Consider the following 24,563-nt stretch of genomic DNA (forward strand, 5'->3'; position numbering starts at 1 on the left):
GTTCATGCGCTATCAAGGACGTACCCATTTATGGGCGGTACTTCCCCTCTCCTAATAAAGTATAAAAGCCCTGTCTCGGATAGTGGCCTTATTTGATGAGCAGATGAGCACTCAGATGAGCACTCTTTTACTTAAGAACCAAGTGGCCTGAAACATGGAACTTGGGTTTTTAGGCTTAGTGAATACCACGTTGGATGAAATCCGAAGGCTAAGGCGACCTACCTAATGGACAAATTCTGCATATGGGGGAGCCACAAGGTAATTCCACAAAGGTGTCTCATCTCACTCAAGCCCAATGCATTGAATGATGTGGTTTCCTAACAAAGATGTCAGACAGACAAAGTGTGCAACAGAACAAGACCCATGTGATAAATGTATTGCATGTAATTGTATGTTCTTGTTAAATTCATCTAAGTTGTTTTATTTAACTGACTTTTTGATATTAATTAATTAATTAATTAATACTACCGTCCTTCCTGTGCAGTAACTAAAACAAGGTATTGGAAACTGAAGAGCCGGGTGTCTCATGTTATGATATGATGGGCTTGATCAGATCATTCCATGTAGGGTTAATATCTATTACAAGTTATTATTTTAGCCACACACATCATCACATGTCATTTGAGTCACACGGCTTGATCATTTAAAATATATATTTAATTACAATCTTCATAATGCAGGAATGATGAAATAGTGTTACATTTATTCATTATTTGAAAATATTAGTCTTCACACAATAGACGAGCAGTCTTTCTGCAACCACAACGTCAAAATGTGCAAAAATAGAATGTGTGAAAAATTATTATATAAATAACCTGTTTTCCCTTGGACGGTTATACAGATACATTTGATACTTTTCGTGTAGATCGATTCAGGCCTATATGCGTGATTTGTGTGCGTTTCCTTTATCAAAAACCATAAGTAAAATCACCTCCTATTCTCCATCTCCGCCTCCTCCTTTTCACCACTTGATGATGAGCCCGTTGGAGATCTTCTCCACTCCGTGGTACTGTGTGCGCAGCAGCTGCCTGGCCCGCTCAGCCCCTACGTTGTGAAGCCAGGAGTGGTAGAGGTCCGAGACGCGGGTGTCGTCCTCTGGGACGGAGGCCGTCTCGGCCTTGTAGAGCCGCTCCACCTGCTGCAGGAGGTCCTTGCTGGTCTGATCCGGCAGGGGCTTCAGCTGGCCACCTCCGTTCAGGCAGCCTTAGCATGGTGGTGGTGGGGGCCAGGGTTGAAAGAAAAACAGAGAGCATGTGTTATTTGGTGGCGGAGGATAGCAGGGGAATTCATCTGAGTAGGTGTAATGGACATGATAGACAATGATTTGATAAATGCAAATATGAAAAACAAAATGGATTTATACACCAAAGGCTGTGGCTGTAGTTGTAACTTTATATTTTTGAATGGTTTCAAATTTATTTATTTCATGCACTTTTTTTATTCTTAATACAGCATTCCTATTTATGTGAACTATTACCATAAACGTTGGCTTCAATATTGAATAAAACGACCAATCGTCTTTTTGGATTCCCCTCCTCTCCTTACCTGAGGGACAGGCCATAACCTCCACAAAGTGGTACGGGGACTTTCCCCTCTTGAGTTTCTGCACCAGGTTTTGGATGTTACGGAAGCCGTAGGTACTGGCGAAGCGCAGCACCACCACGCCATCCTTCTCCAAGGTCACCTCCTGGAAGTCCTTGTTCCTATGGGTGAAGGGGAGATGGTAAGGGGGCAGGGCGGTGGAGGGAACTGGGTTCGATCCCTTAATGTGCATTGCACCCTAACTTTTGGCATCGATGAAGATGCCCTGACCCCCCTGTACCTGCTCATTAAGGACATGAAATCCCTAAGTCGCAAGAATAATAAAAGCATCTTCAAAATGTAAAACCAACTTGTAAAAAGAACGACATTCCTCTTTGTTTACATCTGAAAGAATACAAAAAAATAAACGCTACTGATGTTATATCCCTAGTTGAGTTGGAGAAGACAGCATTTAATTACCATTATTTGGAGACAAAAATAAATAATATGATAAAATAAAAACATGCTAGCGACAATTGACTAGTTGATTTGTCATGAAAATAATGGATGCGTCTTCTCTGCACCAGCCAAGCCTTTTTGTTGTGGCACATTTTGGAGGACCTACTTCAGTGTCTTGTAGGTGAGCTCCTTCACCTCCTCTCCGAACAGCTGCTTGGCGGTGTGTGTGAACACGTGGTGGAGGTAACCCCCGGACCCCCCACCCGCATGGCTCAGTAACTCACCGCCGTTGACGTTGCTGAATCTGCACACAGTTAAACAAATCATCACCTACCACCTGATGCACTTCAAGATGTATTCATTTAGTTCAATAAATGCAGTCAGACCTCTTTGTTAAATGTAATGTTTTAATGTCTTTCATTGTGTTTTATTTACCATTTGTCTATTTATATTTTGATGTTTTGCAAGGATACATACTGATTAGGTACCACACAAATTAAAAACTAAAATCCAATCATTATAAATAAGGTTTTAGAAAAAAAAATCTATCTTTTAGAACTCATGTACAACGTAACATTTTTATAGCTCCAGTGCCTCTTGTGGATCGTAGCAAGCAACGTATCAACACTGATCAACCAGATCAATCACTTACAGTTCATCTAGGGGTGCAGCCATGACCTCATTCAGAATCACCTTCTCCTGCTCCAACATGCTCAGAACTTCTCCTGCAGTGACATCAATTGGACAACACATCAAAACTCAATAAGAAAAATACACACACACACACACACACACACACACACACACACACACACACACACACACACACACACACACACACACACACACACACACACACACACACACACACACACACACACACACGACTTGCCAGAGGTGATGACGAGATCCACCTCCCGGGACTCTGCTTCTTCGAGGTAGAAGTCTGGCCGGGAGGCCTCTAGTTTCTTATCGTAACAGGGCATCACCGCTACGTGAAAAATCTGCCGAGGACTCAAGCCCTGACCATAAGGCAAAACAATATCATCATCATCATGGTGTTCAGTTAATCACAGTTTATGACTGCATGAAATGAATGGCACAGGTGTGGTTTTGCCAATTTAGGCGCATTTCCATAGGGCAATACCCTGGAAATCCAGAGTTCTCACGAGAGCATAATTTGAATTCGCTCAGTGAGTCCAATTATCACTGAGCGAATTATCAACCAAGAAACCAATATCAACCAATCAACAACTGAAATGAACAACATATTTGCCATTCGTCCACAAGCTTATAAACAGACAACCGCAAATACAGAGAGGCGACAGGATATTTTAATAAGGTGACTTAGGTTATGTGTAACTCTTCCCTCACCTGTGCTTCAGCGAAGTAGTCCTTCACCAGGGATCCCATCATCTGCTGGGGAGAGCGTGTGGTGCTGATATACGGAAGGATGAACTCCCCATGGGTCTTCTCTGCATAGCAGATCCAACCTTATAAATATAAACACACAAACACACTTGTAACTGCACCATGGGTGTTGGCCATTTTACAGATAGAGCCTGATGTCGTTTTTTTTTTTTTTTTCAGCTTTAAGAAATGTACAGGTTCAGAAGTAGTACTGAACTTCACACTTACTCCAAAAGGCAGGATTTACAAAGATTTACATCACAACATTAACGGCAAACAAAGTCCTTGATTATATCTTTCTAGCTGTGTGACAACAGTGTTATAGTGAGCACTACCTCAGCCAACTCTGGTTAGCAGGTGTGTCTGGGTCATGGCTGGGCCATCTGAATGTAATAATACCTGGGCAGGCAGATGTCAACATGGGCAGAGCTGACTTGTCCTGCTCCTTCCTCTGGAAGCGCTCCAGGAACTCCTGCTGGCTCTCCAGCAAACTGAAGGTCCGGCTGAAGCCTGTGTCGAAGACGTGATGGACCCCTGTAACGTAACCCCAGCATCGTTAGTAGGGCCCGACCGATATTGATTTTTGAGTGCCGATGCCGATGCCGATTATTTTCAGAGAAAAATTACGATTACGATTTAATCGGCCGATTAAAAAAAAAAAACAAAAAAAAAACAACAACATATAAAACGTAGTTTTTGATACCTTAAATATACTTTAAACACTTTTGACGAATATGTGAATTGAATGCAGAACCTTTGAGTGTTTTAGAATACATTTACAGTCAAAAATGAGTGTAATGTAAAATGTAAAATAAATAACTAACTCCCAATGTGCTGCGCTCGTGAGCAGTGACTAACACGTGCGTGCTGAGCAGTATGGTCTCACCGTTAGAGTCTACAGTATAACAAATTAACATGGCCTGGGACCTAAAGAAAAACAGGCACAACATGCTCAAACAACGCGTCTTGTGTACATTGGTGAGGTGAGCGCGCAGCTGCCTGAGCGAGCGTGCTTTCATGTTGTACGGTAAAATTCAATCTCCTCTTTTTTACTCCAGCTAAAGTTGTTAGTTAGCAAGGCGAGTAGGAGCGCAATCTGCAGGATACTAATCGCAATAACATTTATAAAAAAAAATTAAAAAAATAAAAAAATAAAAAAAATCGGTTGTAATCGGCGTCTTTTTGGCCGATGCCGATTATTTTCAAAAAGGCTATAATCGGCCGATTAAATCGGCAGGCCGATAAATCGGTCGGGCCCTAATCGTTAGTACCCTGTTACTACTAGAATGCCAGGCTACATCCTGACCTACAACCTATACACCTTGTAACTTTGTGTAAACGCTTTTCATTTATTTATTTATGTATTAAAAAAGGGACAATGGTCATTGACTGTACCAGAGTTGGATGAATTTAGTTGATGTTGATAGAGAGAAATAGATATCTATCTATCTATAAATTTAGATAAGCCATAAAAAGCTATTTCAAAATCGACCCTATGGTGAAATCACACATGGGTCCACTGAAATGTTTAAATAGAGGGATTTGAACCTGATGTTTTGATTGTGTCAAATGTTTATTATATGTTAGTATGACATTATATGGATATTATGTGTTGTCTTCCTATTTTTGTCATTTGCAAACCCCTCCACATTAGATTAGTATTATGAATTCATTAAAATTTTTGGCAGCAAGGCTATACTAAGGAGGTACTCTGCGGTTCCACTGACCGAGGCCTTTGAGGAAGGACGTGAGCCTCCGGCCTGTCTCGCTGCTACTCATCCCGAAGCGTGCGGCCAGGGAGGCTCTGGACTGGGGCGAAACTGACACCACCACCACCACCTGGTCTGTGGCACTGGCCAGCTGTGGAGGGCAAAGAAAAGACGAGCGTGTGTGCATATCTGCCATATGGATTTAACATCCTCAAACTCAATAGTTTAAAATAGAGATCTACTAGCTTACCATAAATGTCAAATATCTGATTGTCTAGCATGTACCTTGTTATTGCGGAGCACCTTGAAGATCTCCTCCTGACTCTGCTGGGCGATCAGGACACTTTCAGCAGAGGTGATACAGCCACTACATGCCAGACAGTCGTTTAATGTGATTTTGGCTTTCTCCAGCTTCTGCTTCCCGCCATCCTAGGGACACCGAGAAGGTTTAATTTAAATATGTTAATGTTAAGAGTTTGCCACTTGTGTTGGTCAAATGGTCCTACGTGGCTTGAGAGCTACAACCTACCTGGTTGATTTGGAAGTAGCTGCCATCGTCTTCGATTTGTATTTTCGCTACAGATTCCCCTTGCTTCTTTTCTAGTTTGACAGGTTTGACACACTCCTGTTAAAAAAAATTTCATGTCTTGCTCAAAATACGGTAATAGTATCCGGTTGTTATTAACAAACATTTAGAATTAAGAAAATACCAGCAGTAAAAATAAACGTTTAAAAACAGAAACATCCTCATCATGATATATCAGATGGTTGCAGAAAACCAACTTAAAAAGCATATTGCATTGGCTGTGACCAACGTCATAACGTTAGTGCTGAGTAATGGCTGAGTAAGAAGACTGCAATCCTGCAAACAAATGGTTGTACTACAAACTAATTGTCATTAACTACAAGATGTCCACAATATATCACAATATCAGCACAATTTTAAAGATACTACACCCTCAAGTTAACGTTATATTTAAGTTATTGTTATATTTCCCAATATATTTGACTGCATGGTGTATGTCAAACAAACACATGGCGCAGTAGTGTCTAAACTTTAGAGTGTAGACAGCCTCCTGCACACGCTACGGTGACTAAAATATCATGGCAATAGCAGAAAAAGTCGACAAGAACATTTCAATATAATCAGGTGTCATGTAGTAGATGTCAATACCTGGGATGGCGTTATGAAATCATCAAGATAATAGTATACGGTAATAGTATCCGGTTGTTATTAACAAACATTTAGAATTAAGAAAATACCAGCAGTTAAATTAAACGTTTAAAAACAGAAACATCCTCATCATGATATATCAGATGGTTGCAGAAAACCAACTTAAAAAGCATATTGCATTGGCTGTGACCAACGTCATAACGTTAGTGCTGAGTAATGGCTGAGTAAGAAGACTGCAATCCTGCAAACAAATGGTTGTACTACAAACTAATTGTCATTAACTACAAGATGTCCACAATATATCACAATATCAGCACAATTTTAAAGATACTACACCCTCAAGTTAACGTTATATTTAAGTTATTGTTATATTTCCCAATATATTTGACTGCATGGTGTATGTCAAACAAACACATGGCGCAGTAGTGTCTAAACGTTAGAGTGTAGACAGCCTCCTGCACACGCTACGGTGACTAAAATATCATGTCAATAGCAGAAAAAGTCGACAAGAACATTTCAATATAATCAGGTGTCATGTAGTAGATGTCAATACCTGGGATGGCGTTATGAAATCATCAAGATCTGTCAGCTTCAAAACACCGCTGAAGTGAGAAGCCATGTCTACTGCCGTAAAGTGACAGTTGTTTGGTTTAGTGTCGTGATTCTTATGCCAGTGTTTGAATGGATGTAATCCACACTACCACAGAAGCGTAGCACGGACGGGTCTCTGTTGTTCAATAAACATTTTTGTTTAACCGATATATTCTTGTTGTTAAGGATGTTGAGGTATTCACAATATGTATGCTTGCTGGGTTTTTATGCATTACTGAATGAGATTTTAATATCTTTAGTTTCAATAATTTGTATGCAGTATTGTTTCTCGACTAATCAGACGTTGACCGCTAATGTGTGCCCAAGTGAATGAGTTACGACCAGTTATGTCTTGCCAATGCCATTCATTAAAGTATGCTATAGCCTACCATTGAAAAGGCAGTACATTAAACAAAACCGGTTGATAAATTATACATTTGATATACTAAGCAGATACATACTGTGATAAAAGTTATAAAACAAATGATTTATGCAACAATTATGATACAAGAACTGGGAGAATACCACCAAATTTATGTATAACTGTAAGATCCTCTTGCACCAGTCTTGCACGCCCAGTTGTTGTTATGACTACGAAGTCGTAAATCCGCCATGTTTTTCCATCGGTAGCGTTGCGACAGAGACGGAGAAACCAAACGACATGAATGTAGAAAGTAATCATACGGCAGAGAGAGAGAGCGAGCAAACGGATCACGGCAACGCAGTTGCTGTCCAAACTACTCTCGGAGACGAAGGTTTAATTACTTTTTAACAAAAGTAGACTCCATAATAATGTTGCTGTTTTTGGGGCCTACTTCCACTGTCATGTGTAGCTAGCAGCTAGCCACAATTAGCTAGCATTGTTACATTGCATCTTTCATGTTTTGGGTGTTATTATAGTGGTTCTGTCATCGATAAAGGAGCATTTCGATGCTCCTGCTTTGCAATGTAAATGTTAAAAGGCACATTAACAACCACCTGAATTGTTTCAGATGAGGATGTGCACAAATGCGGTCGGTGTCAGGCGGAGTATTCTACCCTTGATGCTTTCATTCAACACAAGCTGCTACAGAACTGCAAACGGCCGCTTGAACTACAGGAGCAGGTCGTGGTATCCAGAGATGCTACCCAAGAGGTAAGATGAGAGACAAGAATCCAAACAAACAGATTCCTGTTATATTCCCAGGTTTCTTATCTACATGCCTGAAACTATTTGTACCAGGTTTCGGCACCCTCTGAAACCCACACCGAAGTTACGAAATTGGTTGAGGAGGCATCTTCAGATGAACCCGAGAAAACCGAAACCACCGGTGAGTCTCCATTGCCATTATTTTAAAAGTTTTTACCTACGTAGCGGACACTAAGTGGGTAAGTGTTTGGTGTCTAGCTCAACGATGCCTGCAGTTACACTGGGCTGATGGATCCCAAAACCTTTAGGTGTGTGTATTTAAATAGCCACTGTGTCTAATTGGTCGAATGTTTCTTGCAGGTGAGCCAGATGTGCTGCTGGGCCGAGGACAGCGGCGGCGGACTGCTTCAGCGAAGGCCTGTGAAAGGGTCATCCACAGCAGTAAGCCACAGCTCTCCGACACCTCGGACAACTCCAAGCAAGCATACGAAGTGAATGAGGCGGGACGCTACGTCTGTTACATGTGTGACAAAACATTTAAGACTGTAAGTGGTTAAACAAGTTCATCTTTTTACTGTAGGCCAAATAACCCGAGTCTGATTACCAATGCTGCTGTTGGCATTCCTCTCCGACCATGTAGTTGGACATCTGAGCGACAACCGCCCCGCCTGGTCTTTTCTGCTATGTTTTCCGGTTAATTTATGATTTACTAATGTCAGATCCTGCAGCCCTACTATGTAATAGCTGAACTCCTGCACTTCGAGCACAGAGCAGGGGCCTCCAACCAAAAATTGCTATGGGCAGAGTAACGGCATCTTTTTTGTTTTGTATGAGATATTTTACAGAAGAAAACAAATTTGCTTGAGTGAATTAGGCTTTTAGAAGGGGATTTTATTTAATAAGTGTTTTTCCTAGCGGGGCCAGTCCACAGTTTGGATTTTTGAAACATACACCTTTTCTCTCTTTTTTTTTTTTTTTCAGTTTACTACTGCTTCTGTTTTTGCTTGCCAACTTTGAAATTGTACATATCCCGCCTTCAGCAACACGATGAGTCAAAAACAAATATGAGGCGAAAGAAAGTGAAACGCTTCTTTCACCTAGATTGGAGCTCTTCTGCCAAATATTCCCAGCATCCCTAATGAAACCAACAACAAAATGGTCAGTGTTTTGCTCTTTCCGTAATGTTTCTTCTTTGACTTTGACCTCACCAGACCAACATCCTAAGGACCCATTTGAACACCCACAGTGAGCAGAAGAACTTCGCCTGTGAGCTATGTGGCTCTGCATTCCGCACCAAAGGCTCTCTGATTCGCCACTATCGCCGCCATACAGGTTAAGGAAGTGACATGTTCTTCATTTGAATCCAGTGTCTGAAAATATCTGACAATATATAAATATATGTCATAGGCCTTTCCCACCTGAACTCCAGATCATCTCCTGAGAATCAGTTCCGGAGATTATCCGGAGCTGCCCTTTCACACATGCAACTGGGGATAATTCGCATCAGACGGGGTCACACATATTGGAGATACTACTGGCGAGGGTTGGTGCCTGGGTAGAATGTGTAGGAAGGCAGGGCGTGATGCAAAAAATAGGCAGCAGAAGACGCAGTGCTTGACACATTGAAGATCTCGGCAGAGGCTTCCAAATCTGTAATGGTGACTCTTTTTGCGGTGATATCAATACTGCATTTATTTAAACGTATCCACAATATAGTGTTGTCAAAATACTGGATTAGCTAACTTCGATACAATACCTTGAAAAATATTCAATACCATTCTCAATACAATAGGGAAAAGTTTACACCTCATTAAAGGCATACAATTTTCGATTTGTATTAACCCCATCATATTTATTATCAGCTCATTATCAGTTGGTAGTACTATAGGGCCGTAGCACAGCATCTGATGAGTACCTGGGTCAATATATTATTTATGCCAATAATGTAGAGCATTGATAGAGGTTTTAGTAGAGGTAGGTTCAGGCAGAATCTCAATAGACTTTGGAAGTACCAAAGTACCACCAAACAGCACTCATGCTGTTTCTTTCTCAGCCAAAACCGGTCGTGGAGAAACTTGACTTGACATCATCAGAAGAGAAAAGTATGAAGCAGTTGCACTCTGTGCTCCCTGTTTTGCCCCAGTGGCATGATAGAAACGTCATCAACACTAGAGACTTTATACTAGGGACCTAGTTGGGTAAACTCCAGGTAAATTCTAGAGGGGCGGATTCAGACATTTGTGAAGCCCCTCTGGGTATAATCGGGGGAATTTCTGGCATACAGTGCATTTGTGAAAGAGCTATAATTTATTTTGTAGTTCACACACGCACAAAAAGACTACTGCCTAATGATTCGTAGCAAGGAGCAAAGCTCTAGTAATCCCTAGGTGTGGCACTATGTGCATACATCCTTTGGGACCATCATATTAAAGGCAGTATGTACTGGTGTTAAACTTTGTAATTGGAAGCAGTTGCACCAAAAAGATAAGGAGATTTCAGCCTTAATAATGGCCCCAACGACCCCCTGTTTTGATCTTTTATTCTGGTTAAATAGGTCACTCTATTTCCTTCCTTGTGCTCTGTACTCCATCTCTAGACGAGCGTCCATACCGGTGTGTTCTCTGCGGCTTGTCCTTCCGAGAGTCTGGGGCCCTCACCAGGCATCTGAAGTCCATCACACCCTGCACAGAGAAGATCCGCTTCCACCAGTTCAGTGAGATCCTGGTCGGAAAGGACGGTATTCAGAAAGGTTGCAATTGTTTTAAATTTGGGGTTTTGTCTGTGGTGCCACGATATTTTGTTTTTATATGCGGTTGCAGGCTTTATATACTAAAATCCACATTGAGACCAACCGGCTAAATCGTTTTTCCATTCTAGTGTGTAGCCATATACAAACAAAATATTAATAAGACTTGATGTCAAATGCAAGTCATAGCTGTGGAAACTAAATATAAACCTGATAGTATTTTTGTAATGAATGTAAATGAATGAATCTTCTCTTGTGAGGTAGAAACGATGGTGGTGCTGGAGCCCCGCCCCCCCCTGGATGACTCGGAGGTCGTACAACAAGTGCACTTCACAGTGGAGGAACAACAGGTAGGCCCTGTGCACATGTGCGCCTTCCATCAGTCCCAATGTCATGAACTTTCGTTCAGAGAGATCATGGTCCAACCAGCATGTACTTTTTCCCAGAAGAGTTTTGATAATATAGGACTAAGGAGTTCAACTCCAATGTCCGCATCCTTGAGTTCCGGCATGCATTTGCCAACAAATTAAATATATATTTCGCACACACATACACTGTCTCTGGTTTGTACAGTTTCATTCAAACTATAAGTAAAAGGGTTAAAGTGTGTGCAAAACTCTTAACTAAATGTAAGTAATGGAACAGAATGAGCGTTTCCCCCTGTGGCCAGGTGGTAGTGGAGCAGGTACCTGCTGAGACGCTGGTAGCTACTGAGGCCGTGGGGGACAGCCTCATCTGCCAGGCCATCATCAACTCTGGCATCGGCCTCGAGACGGAGACCACCATGCCAGCAGAAACGACAACAACGATGGCGGTGGCGGCGGTGGTGGAGGAGGTGGGGCAGGAGGAGGTAGAAGAGGAGGAGGTAGAAGAGGAGGAGGTAGAGGAGGAGGGGGAACACCAACAGTCACCCGAGACAATCGAAAAAGTGCTCTTTGAAGACCCAGATTCGGAGCAGATCCATGTTACTGAGGAGTGTGTAGAGATGGAGTTGGAGATGGAGGAGGTGGAAGTGAGTGTGTGATCTTATTACTTGTTATACTTGTTATGGTTTACAAAATGTATCATGGCTGGATTGAAAACATGTTAGTGTAGGACTGCATCTGTTCTCCATGGTTGTCTGTCTTGCTATTGAGGTTTTACTTTTATCCCCACATCAATGCCTGCTTATTTATTTTTCAGGATATGTCGGAAGGAGAAGAGTTTCAAAAATTGGCGAAATTGCACAAATGTCCACACTGCAACCGTTCCTTCAAGGGCCTCAACTACCTGCGCTTTCACATCAAGGGCCACTCTGGTAAACAGATGCACTGTATAGGAGAGCTCCACATAAATTCATAGTGATCGAAATCACGAAAAATGCTTCACCAATTAGCTTATCGTGAAAAGTAAAAAATATATATGTTTATCAGAAAAATAGGCCCCCCTCTGAATAAGAATTTAATCGGTTAATTGCAATGAATAACAACAATATTCTGCAAAATAATCACAATTCAAATTGTTGTCCCAATCTTGCAGCTCAACAATATAGGTTGAATTAAACATCTGTGTGAAATAGCCGATAATAGCCAATAGGTTGTAGTACCGACCCTGTCCGGGTTGACCCACCGCTCTCGCACATAAATGTTCATTTCGCCAACACATCATCTGCTCATTATAACGATTACCAGATTTAATTTAATTAAGACCACCATGCTCAGAATCACAGACACGGTACAATAAATGCAGTCATTAGTAGGGATAGACCAATATGGATTTATTAGGGCCGAGGCCGCTTTTTTTCATCAGCCGATGGCCGATGCAGGCCTGTTTTTTGTAAAAATGCAAACATCGACCCGATATATCGGTCGATCACTAGTCATTAGCATAAAAGCAAACGGTGTGCCTGTGATTCAGTCTTCCTAGTCTTTTTCAATATTTTGAAAACCCCTGAGCATATTTTGTATTTTAAACCAATTGAGGGTCACAAATGTAGAATCTTTCATTTGTTCTTGTATTTTGAAGATTAAAAAGGTTATTCACTTTGGACCGATAAATAGCATAACTAAAGAAATTGGCTCTATAATTGTTTGTTTTGTAATCACATACTACATTTTCATTCTATAAAGTATTTTGTACTTTTTATTTATATTAAGCATATTTCTTATGATGGCAATTCGATGCATGCACAAGTCTTCCTCAAGTTTTCAAAACTGACCATTTCAGATCTGCATTTCACGTTAATATCCAACCTTTTCCTCCGGCCGCCCCAGGCTACAAGCCCTTCAGGTGCACGCTGTGCCAGAAGGAGTTCCTGACGGGTTACCTTCTGAAGAAGCACATGGACGTGCACGTGAGCGAGAGGCGGTACAAGTGCGGCGAGTGTGGCAAGCTCTACAAGACCATTGGGCACGTGCGCGAGCACATGCGTGCCCACTCGGATGAGCGGCCCTACCACTGCACAAAGTGCAACAAGGGGTACAAGACTAAGGTGAGCGCGTGGGCACGTTTGATGAACTGCATCTTCCTTCATCCGCTCGGTCAGATAGCTATTTATGGTTATGATCCAATTAAGTCAATTTTGGAAGCTTGCTTAATGAGCAGGTTGAGGTTTGGGCAGTTGGCTCAAGAATGCCTCCATGAAGACATTGGGGTTCGAACCCAGTACCTTTTCATCGGGGAGTTACCACCAGAACACACTAAACAGTAGACCTGCCCACACTCACTCCGTCCTGCGTGTCCTTGCTCAGAACGCCGTGCAGGTCCACCTGCGCACCCATGCGGAGGACAAGCCCTTCGTGTGCCATTTTTGCCTGCGCGGCTTCCGGGAGAAGGGATCCCTGGTGCGCCACATCCGCCACCACACCGGAGAGAAGCCCTACAAGTGCACCAAGTGTGGGCGAGGCTTTGCCGAGCACGGCACCCTCAACCGCCACCTGCGCGCCAAAGGTCAGGAAACATGTGACTCGCCCCTCATGGTTTGAATACGCATGCACTTAAACCCACTAAAATCCGCCTATCAGGCCATGTCCAATTCAATGTGCAAATCGAGTTTCCGTTTCCTATACGTTATGCCTTGAGCAGAGCGAGAGTAATGGAAACAAATGAGATTAATAAATGAATCCATGGATGACTGTTTGCCTTTGATGTTTTCCCCGGTCCGCTCAACGGATCCGCCTGGCGCCTCCGTCGGTGGTGCACCAGGTGGGTGCCAGAAGGAGGACGAGTCTAAGGAGGCACACGACGACAGCGGGGGCGGGGACGAGGGGGACGAGGAGCAGCAGGAGACTGCAGACAGCCTGGCCACGGCCGCCATCATCTCAGAGGACCCCCACACCGTGTTGGTGGAGTTCTCCTCCGTGGTGGCCGACACCCAGGAGTACATCATAGGGGTGAGATAGGTGGAGGGGACAGATGGGTGGGGTTGAATAGTATGTCGTCGTCCCCCCCCCCCCCCCCCCCCGCTATGGTAAAACGGAGTACATGAAGGCTATTTCAGTTAAGTCGTTAAGCCAGGCCTTAACTACCGCTGTTTAATTTGCCCAGTTTACATAAACCCTAACCCTAGACACAAGTGTATCAGTTTATTTTAACCCAATTTTACATAAGTATAAACATCGGCACTTTAGCATAATGGTAGTTCGTTTTTTTTCCTCCTACTTTTCACAAATACGGGTCATTTTAGAAAGTGATCCTCTGTGAAATCCGCCGTTGGTCAACCCCTTTGGTCGGACACGAGTCCATTTTGTAATGAGACACTCAAAGAGGTTGTTTGTAAACGCTGCCAGTCTCATTACTCACTCCCCTGGCTTCCTCCAGACTCCAGCAGGAGAGGCGGTGCAGGGAGAGGAGGTCACGCTTATCCAAGCCACTGAGAATCAGGTCAGCACGCACACATGTACACATGCACACGCGCACAGTAATTGGGGCATCACCATACCTAACAGAACCATGGCTAGCTCTGGATGTTGCTCTATCGCCAGTATTATAACAACCAATAAACTGTCTGTTGCTCACAGTATAAATGTTTACACAGACTTTTTACTTTTATCTTTCTTTGAAAAAAACACATTGTTTTGGTGAGTAAGTTAGTTGCAACCACTATCTTTATTTTAAATGTTATTTAACTAGCGTCAAACCCTCCTCGTCCTCCTCTGTCCAGATGGGCAACCACATCATGCGGGTGGTGCAGGAGATCGTCAACCAGTCGCGCGGCGCCGGGGGCGTGGCCGGCCGCCAAATCATCGTGCGCAACACTGAGCTCGAAGAGGAGGGCGCGTCCATCTCGGACTGCGGCGACACCATCACCATCGCCACGCCCGAGAGCCTGACCAAGCAGGTGGCCATGACGCTGGCCAGCGCCATCAGCGACGGCACACTGCTGGCCACGAGCGGCACCACGGTGGAGACGGTGGGCGGCACGGTCACAATGGTGACCGCTGCCACGGACGACGAAGCCGTCGCCACCCAGGAGTGCATGGAGGTGATGGTGCAACATCAGCACGGGGGGGACTTTGTCCTCTCGGCCACGGAGGAGGTGGAGATACAGACGGTGGTGGTGTGAGACCAGAGACTACTGGGAAGAGAATTACGTATGGTCGGTCACCTGAAGTGTTGAACTCTGGAGATGTAGGTGGCGGGGATACGTCTGTGGTCCTCCGATGCTGTTAAATGAGGCCAAAGTATTTTTAAGCTTGAACTTTCATGGCAAAGACTTGATGTTTTAGTTTTGAGATTGGAAAACGGGAGTTGTGTATTTTATTTAATGATGATGCTGCAACGAAAGCTTGTGACACATTACACATGAATTACAGACATTTAGTTTATTCCAATCAACAGGATTTGTGTGTGTGTGTGTGTGTGCTAGTGCTAATGAGATGTTGATATTATGCATACATTAGAGATGTATTTCTGGGAGAATGAGAGGAAATAAGGCCTTGACAGAGTTGACAGTTTTTACTACACACAAAGGCTAGTTTGTGTTGTAGCCCAGTCTCATGTCTTTATAAGCAATACACATACACCACATGTATACGGTGCCTAAATTGCGGTGCCAATCTTAAGGATAGGTCTGGGTTTTGTTTTTAAACCATAAAGTATTGAGATTGTTGTTGCAAGATTAGCACGCCACAGGAACGGCTAATATTACTTTTTTTTGTTTTTTGTTAACGGATCGCTTAGCTATTGACGTAATTAGTTTTTCCTTCTTGGTGAGTTTCGATGCAGTTTAAATTAACTAGTGTAGACCTCAGAGATTTAATGTTTAAAAGTAATTTTCACATGCATCAGTCCAATTTCGGGGATATGTTTTTCAACAGCAAATCTAAATATCATAATGGAGACCTACTGTTGGGTAGCTTGCCTAGTTTTCAGAAGAGTATTAATTGAGTTTGTATCACCTGTTGCACCTGGTCTAGTTAAAGCTTCTGAAATGTCATCACCTCACCAAGCAAGATCTGCATGACAATGTGTATGTTTTAGCAGGGTCTTTGTACACACAAAATGCTTCGCAAACTTGCTTCGAGGTAACTGAAAGGTCACGTGATGATTTGACCGGATGTCCTTCTGAACTGCTCCACGACAAAGAGAGTGGTATCAAAGCTAAACAGTATTTGTGGTGAGGCGGGAGATTAGTATGTGCGATTTGTTTTGCATAACAAGTGTACTGTAGCAAACAAACCCAAACCTACTGGATATCAAAATAAACTGCTTTTGATAAGATGATATTCAAATTTGTTATGCATTATCCAATAATGTGTCATAGAGCTTCATGCACCTTGCAAATTTTCTAGATTAGAGACATATGTTTGAAGTGATATTTCTACGAGTTAAATGATAATTGATCTTCTCCTGAAATTGTATTCTGTCACTTCCAAAGTTTGAAATTAACATTTCTTATTCATTGGAAACACCACAACCATGATGTGAAATACAGGCACACACCTGTAGTTTAACATTGTTTTTCTTTAGACCACCATGGCAAATGCTATAAAATGGCCTCAAAGGCTCAAGTCCGCACTCAAAATCCTGTAACACAAATTCCGCTCACATCAACCCATGATAAAAATGAGGTTTAATTGAAAACCTTCTCTGAATTGTCAATTCCTTATCCAATCCAAAAACCCTTCCCCTGCCTACTTTCCATTTGACTTTGCTTTGCAGTGAAATTTTAACGGTGTCGAGCTACTCTAGCTATGCTTTGACATTGGTCGGCCGGTAAGAATAGCACACCTCACCAGATATTGCCTCTTGTTGGCATGAGTGAAATGTACTTGGGGACTGTCCCCAAGTACATTTCACTGACAGCTTGAGAGGTGTCATTGTTAAGCGGTAGCAGGCGTTGTGTGTGTATGTAGTGTGAGCCCAGAGCATTGACACCGTAGGATTGCAAGTGTCCTCAGTGTCGACTGAAGTAGCATAGCCCACTGGATATTCTTGAATTGGATTTCTTTCATGAGTATAACTTTGTCTTGATCGTTTTGAGGGTTCGCTTTTGTTTCCTTTGGAGTCTGGGTTATTGATCGGTTACAAACATGGGCATGCTGGATGCAGTCCTTGTTGCCATAAGCCACAACATCTCTTTTGTGGGTAAGTGCCTCCGAAACCTTTTGAAACTGACCGTCTTTGTAAAATATGGGGATATATTCCTGATCTAATCATCTCTTCTTTTAGATGTGCCTAATTACTTCTAAAAAGTATTAAGACTATGTGTAGACCTCACAATGAAAGCCTGCAGCCCCTTAAACATGAATAAAAACAGTATATATCACACTTGGGTAAAGGAAAATCCAAAAATTGACCCCTATAACAGTAGCCTTCCCTCCTGCTCTTCCTCCCACCCTCCACCCCCTCCACCCCAGGTAAAACCTGGTGGCTACTCATGGTAGGCCTACGTCTTATTGTGGTCCTGCTGGCCGGCTTCACCCTCTTCAGTGATGAGCAGGAGCGCTTCGTCTGCAACACCATCCAGCCGGGTTGCTCCAACGTCTGCTTCAACCTGTTGGCGCCCGTTTCCCTGTTTCGCCTCTGGCTGCTCCACATCGTCCTCCTGTCTCTGCCGCACCTCATGTTCGCCACACACATCGCACACAGGCTCCTGTGGGATCCCAACTCTGGAGCGGGCTACGTGGCGATAAACCGCCATGGGAGTCAGGGAAGCCCTTGCTCCACGCCAGAGATTTCCCAGTTCCTCCTTCTTCATCATCATCATCATCATCATCTTCCTGGGCAGGACCCCCCCCAGTGCGTGCGGCCCGTGCCGAGCTTTCACTATGCCTACCTGCTGGTCGTGACCGCGCACATCCTGATGGAGGCGGCCTTCGTGGCGGGTCACGTCCTGTTCTTCGGGTTCTTCATCCCAAGAAGCTTCCTGTGCTACGAGGCCCCGTGCACGTCGGGCGTGCAGTGCTACGTCTCCCGGCCCACAGAGAAGACGCTGATGCTCGACCTCATGCTGGGCCTGGCCTGTCTGTCGGTGGTGCTGAGCCTGGTGGACCTTGTGGCCGGCGCACGCCGGGCTCTGAGGCGGCGGAGGAGAGCGACGTCTGTGTCGGAGGAGATGGGCAAAGGAGAGCAGAGCAGCGTGTCCTCCAACGTGAGTGGTGCAGGAGACCTCAACCTCCTCTTGAACAAGAGGATGGCCAACGGGTTTGAGAGCGACATCCAAGCCACGCCTAGCTCCTCTACAGACAGTGTGCCTAATGTCGCCGCCGCGCTGAAGGGCGAGGCAGACGGTAAGGCTGGCAAGCTGACCGACGAGAAGGGCTTGCCGTGGCAACACAGTGGCAACGGAAAGATCGGGTTCTCGACGAATCCAAAAGCCATGCCGCTGCACTTTGTCGTCCACAACCAGCAGAAACCTCCAGAGTTGGCTTCCCTGGACGGCAGCCTAGCACCGAGGCTGGAGAACTTCACCCCGGCCGACACTAGGAAACAGGGCCAGCTAGCCTCAATGGAGTCCACCTCTACCTCCAGGCAGAACTCTACCCCCAGTGAGGGTCCTGACAAGAGGGCTTGGGTTTAGAACAAAGCAAATCTCCAGAAACTGTAATGTTGAATTGTAGCTTTTAAACTGTGAATGCACGTAAAGAGTTGGTTTCTGTACCTTTTATTTAATGTAATGATGATAATAATAATCATTGTTTTTCAAAGGAATTCTTATAAGGTCCCCACATGAGTTTCAAAGTTGGTTAATATTGTGTGTTTATTTTTAGTTTTATAGTTTTATCAGGAATAATTTAATGATGTAGAAAACGAGCCCTGGAATGTAGTTTTAACACTTTAATGCTCCTTTTATAAAAGTGGTGTATTATAGCCCCACTAGATACAAATGTGCAAATAAAAACTGGCTGGTGCCATTATGTGCCCAAGCGTTCCTCATAAATACCAGACATAAAAAAAACAAGCTAACCTTGGAGATACAGTGGTTACAGAACTCAGCTGTTGGGGTGACTGAGTTCAGCCACTAAAGACACTGACCTGACCTCTGAACCTCTGACATAGCCATGTATTCTCTCAGTCATGTCAGTCAGCCCTGACCTAGTTGAAGAAGACCATTGCCATTTGACGTATTGCAACCTCCTCAACTGACCTGCATCTCTGTGGTTGTCTTTCTTTTTCTATCTATGTCTGTCCATCTGTCTCCTATGTGTCTGGCCAGCTAGCTACATATACAGAGCTATTACATTCGTTTTTCTTTTTATTATTATTTCAAGTATTATACTATACTAAGTGTTTCACTTTTTTAGCTAAGCCTTTTTTAGTTTGCTAAAGGAAAGGCCACCGCCTGTGTGATATTCATTTTGACCCCCTAGCGCACACACACACACACACACACACACACACACACACACACACACACACACACACACACACACACACACACACACACACACACACACACTGCCCCATTCTTCTGCTTTGGCATGTGGCGTGGCTTTTAGGAGGGGTGACCAAGAGTCAGGTGCCCAGAGAACAAGGCGTCTGTCCTGATGCCCACCGCAAACCCAGGGACCCTACTGACGCCTAACACACTTCAGGAGGAAACTAAATACACACCAACACACACAAACAATATGCAAGGGTTGATTTCAGTGTAAACATACCACACACAATAATTCTGAATATGTATTTTATGTGTCGATCAAGGTATGAGTGATCTACTTAAATAAATACATTGAACAGAACACATTTATATTGATTTGAGTTGAATGATTTCAAGCGGTGAAATATTCATAGTCTGGTTAACTGCCAGAGAAGCTTTTTTAAACCATTTTTACAATATATTTGTATGTATGTGATGTATGTATACATTTATAAGAATAAGAAAGAATTCCTACCTGGCATTTTCTGGCATCTGGTGGAGGAGTTTTGATAGTTTTGCATCATTAGGCCATATCATTGAGACTGGTTTATATATATTTATATATATTCAACTTACCATATACTGTACGGCAGATTTCTAAACTCTTCCTTGTCTTCTACCCATCTGTCAATGTAACGGATGAGTGCCAAATAAAGTCCTATATTGCCAAGCAGTCTCATAATTAGAAATAGAAATAGACATGTAATGTAGTGTCATAAATGCAAAAATGTGTAAAAAAAAAAGGGAGTTCACACCGAAACAACTTTTCAAACGATGTTCATTTTTTTTTATAAATATCCAAGATATTTATAACTTGCTTGAAATAACCAAAACACAACCAATAGCGTTTAGGAATGAATGTGGCTAATCAGTAGTGAAGGAATATGTGGTTGTGTGGATGGTGTATGCATGTTGAAGTGAAGTCAAACTACCAGCAGCTCTGACTGAAGGTAACCTAAAACCAATAGAAGAGAGGACCAGAGAATCATCCATCTGGAGCCGGATATCATTCGGTGATCCTGCTGCCCTCTGCCCATCGGTCAGCCCAGTAGGACAGGTCAACGATAGATAGAGAGGGAGTGGTCATCCAATGTTTAGATACATAATCATCACCAGCACATTTATGTTGATTACATAATCAAGTCATTCTCACAGGCAGCTCCTTCACCAGCGCTACTGTCCCCATGAAACAGACGTTAATGTAACCTTGAGCTCATCCGTGGGCTATTTCTCACCTACTATCTGCTGCTCCAGTACTGGAGTTCACATACAGACACTTTAATCAGAAGAGGAGTCCCTGGACGCCACACCACGCGTTTCTGGGTCACTCCCAGGCCCTGAGAGAGGTACCCGACCAGAGGGGGGAGGCAGAGAGAGAGGGACAGAGAGAGAGAGGGAGAGAGAGAGAGAGAGAGAGAGAGAGAGAGAGAGAGAGAGAGAGAGAGAGAGAGAGAGAGAGAGAGAGTGAGGGAGAGAGAGAGAGTGTGGCAGGCAGGCAGAGAGAGCGATGGGAGGTATTTATAGAAAAATGGGGCTTCGCAGTACCTTTTCTGGCAAAAGGATCATATCAGGAGCGAGTGAGTGTGTGTCCCAGTTTTTCTGTTCAGCGCTCAGCGACAGTGCTGAGGCTGTGGCCGGACCAGTCCTACCCAGGATGGGGAGCCCGGCTCACGGACGCTCTGCCGCCCTCACTCCGGGCCTCCAGCCTGCTCCTTCCGCCTGCTTCTCCAGGCTCCCGCTGCTCTGATTGACATCTGGCGGGACACTCGGAAGTAACTTTCATCAGCCTACAGATGTGACCTACAAGGAAGGCCAGATCTTGATAATCTACCCCTCCGCTCTCCAGTGTCGCCTGGGGCAGAGGATAGGCAGGGTAGGGAAGGGTAGGGTGGGGTGGGTTCCACTATTTTGGGTCGGGGGAGGGTTCGAGTGGTGGGCAAGCTGCAGCTACAGGGTGTCAGTAGGCACCCTCAGGCTGCAAAGACCCCCAGGCCGGGGGGTGACTAGAGAGGCTGGCCGGCACCTGCCCCGCCGCTAGCCGGGCCAGGATGAGGCGCTTTCTGAGCAGGAAGGGCCGCTTCTCTCTGCGCCAGAGCGTCAAGTCTGGCCCCCGGTGCGCCTCCAAGGACTTCTGTAAGTCTCTTACTTGTTCCGGTTCTTGTCCATGTTGTTTATCTTCTTGCTCCTATTCTTCTTCTACTTTTTCCTTACCTACCTCTCTATCTTCCCCTTAGTCTTTTTCCTCTTCCTCCTTTCTTATCAATCTCTCTCTTGTCATGCCGTCACACTTCTTTGTTGGGGAATATGACTCGAGACAAGGCAGCAGGGGGAGGGTTTATCTGGGTCGCTGGCGAAAAGCAAGTCCCTTGAGTATTAGATTTATCATTTTGTTTTGTCTCCGGGATTGGTTTGAGTCCTGGGGTCAAGAGGAAATATACTGCTGCTTCCTAGTCCGCGACCTGCTATTAATCTGCTGCCCTTTTCGATGGGAGCAATGGCGTTATTCAATTATTATGTTTTCACTATCAAGTGAGTCTAAAGACATGCAGCTCTACGAGGGTTTGTGACGGGAACCGGTAGACTAGAGGTTTCGTAAGGTATGTGTGTGTGTCCCAATTCAGGTGACCTTTTGAACTACTGTACATCCAGAGGACAGTCCATGAAGGGTAGAGCGAAATATTTTAGCTGACATTTTACATTTTGTTGAAATAAAAGCTTGAAAAGAGACCTGTTAAATCAAGAGTTGAGCAACATAGAAATTAAATGATAAAAACGGGATTATAAACTTCCGCTTCAAACCAAAACTTGAATTCAATCTGCCGTACATTCCTTCACCTTCACCTCCCCCCACTGCCTTTCCATCGGTATCTAATCAGCATGTCTTCTTAGAATCTGTTCTTGTTAATAACTCATTTGTCAGTACAGAGCAGCACAAACCAATCATTTACTGTGCATTTTATTCTTTGTATGCCAGTCATACTATTTCAATATAATTCCGCATACGGAAGTTGCCTTGTAAAGAATAATCCTTAGCTAGTGACCAATTTTGTGAGTTCGGTTGGTTAACATTCTAGAACCTTTAGAAACCTTTTGCAAAAGTCAACAAAATATTTTTTTGTCCTACATTCCATTCCCATCCAGGTAGCCTGTAGAGTGAGTTTTGATTTAATATTTTTTTTTTCCAAATTACTAGTCTCAGAAATTAGACTTTAGATTGGAATCTAAATTGTTTTGGTATCCCTTCGTTGCCAATAGAAAACTCTGGTAAACTAAACCTTGCCATAGAAGGATGGAAGACCAGCTAAGACGTCCTGTCCTCACAACAACGTCCTCAGACAAAAGTGTCTATCTTTAAACGCTTAAATTCAAACCTGTATAGTCGACTGGCCACTGTAAATAGGTTTGTGACATTTGTTCTTCTCATACCTAAATCTCACACTATTAAATTAGTTTATCTTTAGAAGAGCACATCCCAAAACAGGAAACTCCGCCCATTGCACCTTCTGGTATCTAACTGCTGGGTATAAAGGTCTACGCAAGGGGGCTCTGGGCTTATTGGTTATCCTGAGTGAGGGTTAGTGATGTCCTGAAGGAACTTCTTAGCTTGTGTTCAGACCAACAGGGATGACTCATTTTGTTTGTACCACAATCCAAGAGGCACATGACTCGGTGGGACGCAGACAGGTGGCCTCCATAAGGCTGCGGCTCTTGGCCTCAGTGGACGTGATGGATGTGAAGCAGCAGAGATTAACGGGAGAGCTCTGGTAGTAGGGCGCCGGCGTCTCTCCTGCAGCAGAAGAATGAGGCCAGTGAGGACCAGGGGAGGGCCAGCAGATCAGCTATTGGGCCGCTAACGTTAACTCTTTACTCCAACCCCCCACACCCTCTTCCTCTCCCAACCCCACCCCCTCACCGTCCGCTGTCATGGCTGTCCGTCACCCGCCAACACATGTCTTGCATTGTCACTCTCTCTTATTTTCAAGGTGAGATATTTTACTTTTGCCAGAAGTTTACTTTTGCCACAGTCCTTGAGGTGTCCTACTTTAAAATATAAATGGCCTGGCCTTCATTTCAGTGGCTGAATGAAGCAGCAAAACTGATCCTGCAATTTTAAATACAAAGTGCCTGTCTCTTAAATAACGAAAATAAAATAAAATAACGTATACACGCCGAGTATAGTAATGAGTATAGTAGAGTTCTTGGACTAACTTTAGTATATCCATTGGGAGAAGTTTGGGTAAAAAGGCATTTTGCTTTTCACTGGCCATGATGAAGACAACATAAGCAGCAAAACGTTTCAGTATCTAAAACTTTTAAGGGGCTGGCCACTATCTGCTAACACAACAAATAACGGTGATATTATTCTGTTAACATTGAAATCATCCATTAGAAATAGTTGTTAGGTTAGCTTTGCATCACTTCTCCTATACACTAATAAGTTAAAGGCTAACTTTAACATGAATAAAGGGTTAACTATACAAATACAATTCTTGACATCTTTGTGTGTGTGTGTCTTAATACCTCCAGACCTGGGCCTGCCCACCAACAACCAGAACTGGCCTGAGGAGTTTGGCTTCCGGCTGGGCGGCGTGGGGCCCAGCTACATCCTGTCGGTGCTGGAGGGAAGCAGCGCCTTCCTGGCGGGCCTCCAGCCCGGAGACCAGGTGGTGGACATCGAAGGCCAGGACGTCACCAACCTCAGCACCCCGGCACTCATCGCCCTGGCGCAGACGCTCAAGACCGTGCCGCCCAGCATCGGCGTGGTGTCGCGCCTCGAACAGGTGGGGGTCTTCTTATGGGTGGTGTTTTCAATATCGGGTCGTTTAGCTAAGCGGATGCCGAAGTCGGCATGTGCCTTCAATGAGCTTTGCTCATTGGTCATCTTGCTGGAGGATGCCCACGCTACACGACAGCTCGACTGTGGACATCGGCGTTAAGATGCAGAGAGCCTGTCGGGTTTCAACCCTTATGTCCTCACAGAC

At 44.0% G+C, this 24,563-nt stretch overlaps 4 protein-coding genes across 11 annotated transcripts in view; 3 read left to right on the top strand and 1 right to left on the bottom strand.

Annotated features, from left to right (window-relative positions):
* Positions 1-639: 639 nt before the first annotated feature.
* Positions 640-6,966, bottom strand: narfl (nuclear prelamin A recognition factor-like). Its single transcript, XM_060041966.1, has 11 exons — positions 6,827-6,966; positions 5,629-5,724; positions 5,385-5,528; positions 5,118-5,250; positions 3,790-3,924; positions 3,355-3,473; positions 2,878-3,002; positions 2,633-2,710; positions 2,147-2,284; positions 1,546-1,703; positions 640-1,203 (listed from the first exon to the last, which is right to left on the bottom strand). The coding sequence occupies exons 1-11, from the start codon at positions 6,890-6,892 to the stop codon at positions 962-964; spliced, it is 1,434 nt and encodes a 477-aa protein (XP_059897949.1). The 5' UTR covers positions 6,893-6,966; the 3' UTR covers positions 640-961.
* Positions 6,967-7,438: 472 nt separating this feature from the next.
* On the top strand, positions 7,439-16,444 carry e4f1 (E4F transcription factor 1). Its single transcript, XM_060041959.1, has 14 exons — positions 7,439-7,619; positions 7,857-7,999; positions 8,087-8,174; positions 8,354-8,538; positions 9,205-9,325; positions 10,590-10,742; positions 11,004-11,089; positions 11,410-11,751; positions 11,922-12,036; positions 12,992-13,209; positions 13,469-13,667; positions 13,923-14,110; positions 14,538-14,600; positions 14,881-16,444. The coding sequence occupies exons 1-14, from the start codon at positions 7,526-7,528 to the stop codon at positions 15,280-15,282; spliced, it is 2,397 nt and encodes a 798-aa protein (XP_059897942.1). The 5' UTR covers positions 7,439-7,525; the 3' UTR covers positions 15,283-16,444.
* A 581-nt stretch (positions 16,445-17,025) lies between these two features.
* LOC132450037 (gap junction delta-4 protein-like) lies at positions 17,026-19,087 on the top strand. The gene is made up of 2 exons (XM_060041994.1): positions 17,026-17,306; positions 17,579-19,087. The coding sequence occupies exons 1-2, from the start codon at positions 17,252-17,254 to the stop codon at positions 18,739-18,741; spliced, it is 1,218 nt and encodes a 405-aa protein (XP_059897977.1). The 5' UTR covers positions 17,026-17,251; the 3' UTR covers positions 18,742-19,087.
* Positions 19,088-21,501: 2,414 nt separating this feature from the next.
* The window catches only part of grid2ipa (glutamate receptor, ionotropic, delta 2 (Grid2) interacting protein, a), a 41,129-nt gene continuing 38,067 nt past the window's right edge, over positions 21,502-24,563 (top strand). For all 8 annotated transcript variants that reach the window (XM_060041998.1, XM_060042011.1, XM_060042019.1 and 5 more), the window contains exons 1-2: positions 21,502-21,714; positions 24,109-24,362. In XM_060041998.1, the coding sequence (XP_059897981.1) occupies positions 21,630-21,714; positions 24,109-24,362 (339 nt within the window). In that variant the 5' untranslated portion in view covers positions 21,502-21,629. The remainder of the gene's footprint in view (positions 21,715-24,108; positions 24,363-24,563) is intronic.

The sequence above is a fragment of the Gadus macrocephalus genome, chromosome 2, assembly GCF_031168955.1.
Source record: "Gadus macrocephalus chromosome 2, ASM3116895v1".
NCBI classification, from domain to species: domain Eukaryota; kingdom Metazoa; phylum Chordata; class Actinopteri; order Gadiformes; family Gadidae; genus Gadus; species Gadus macrocephalus.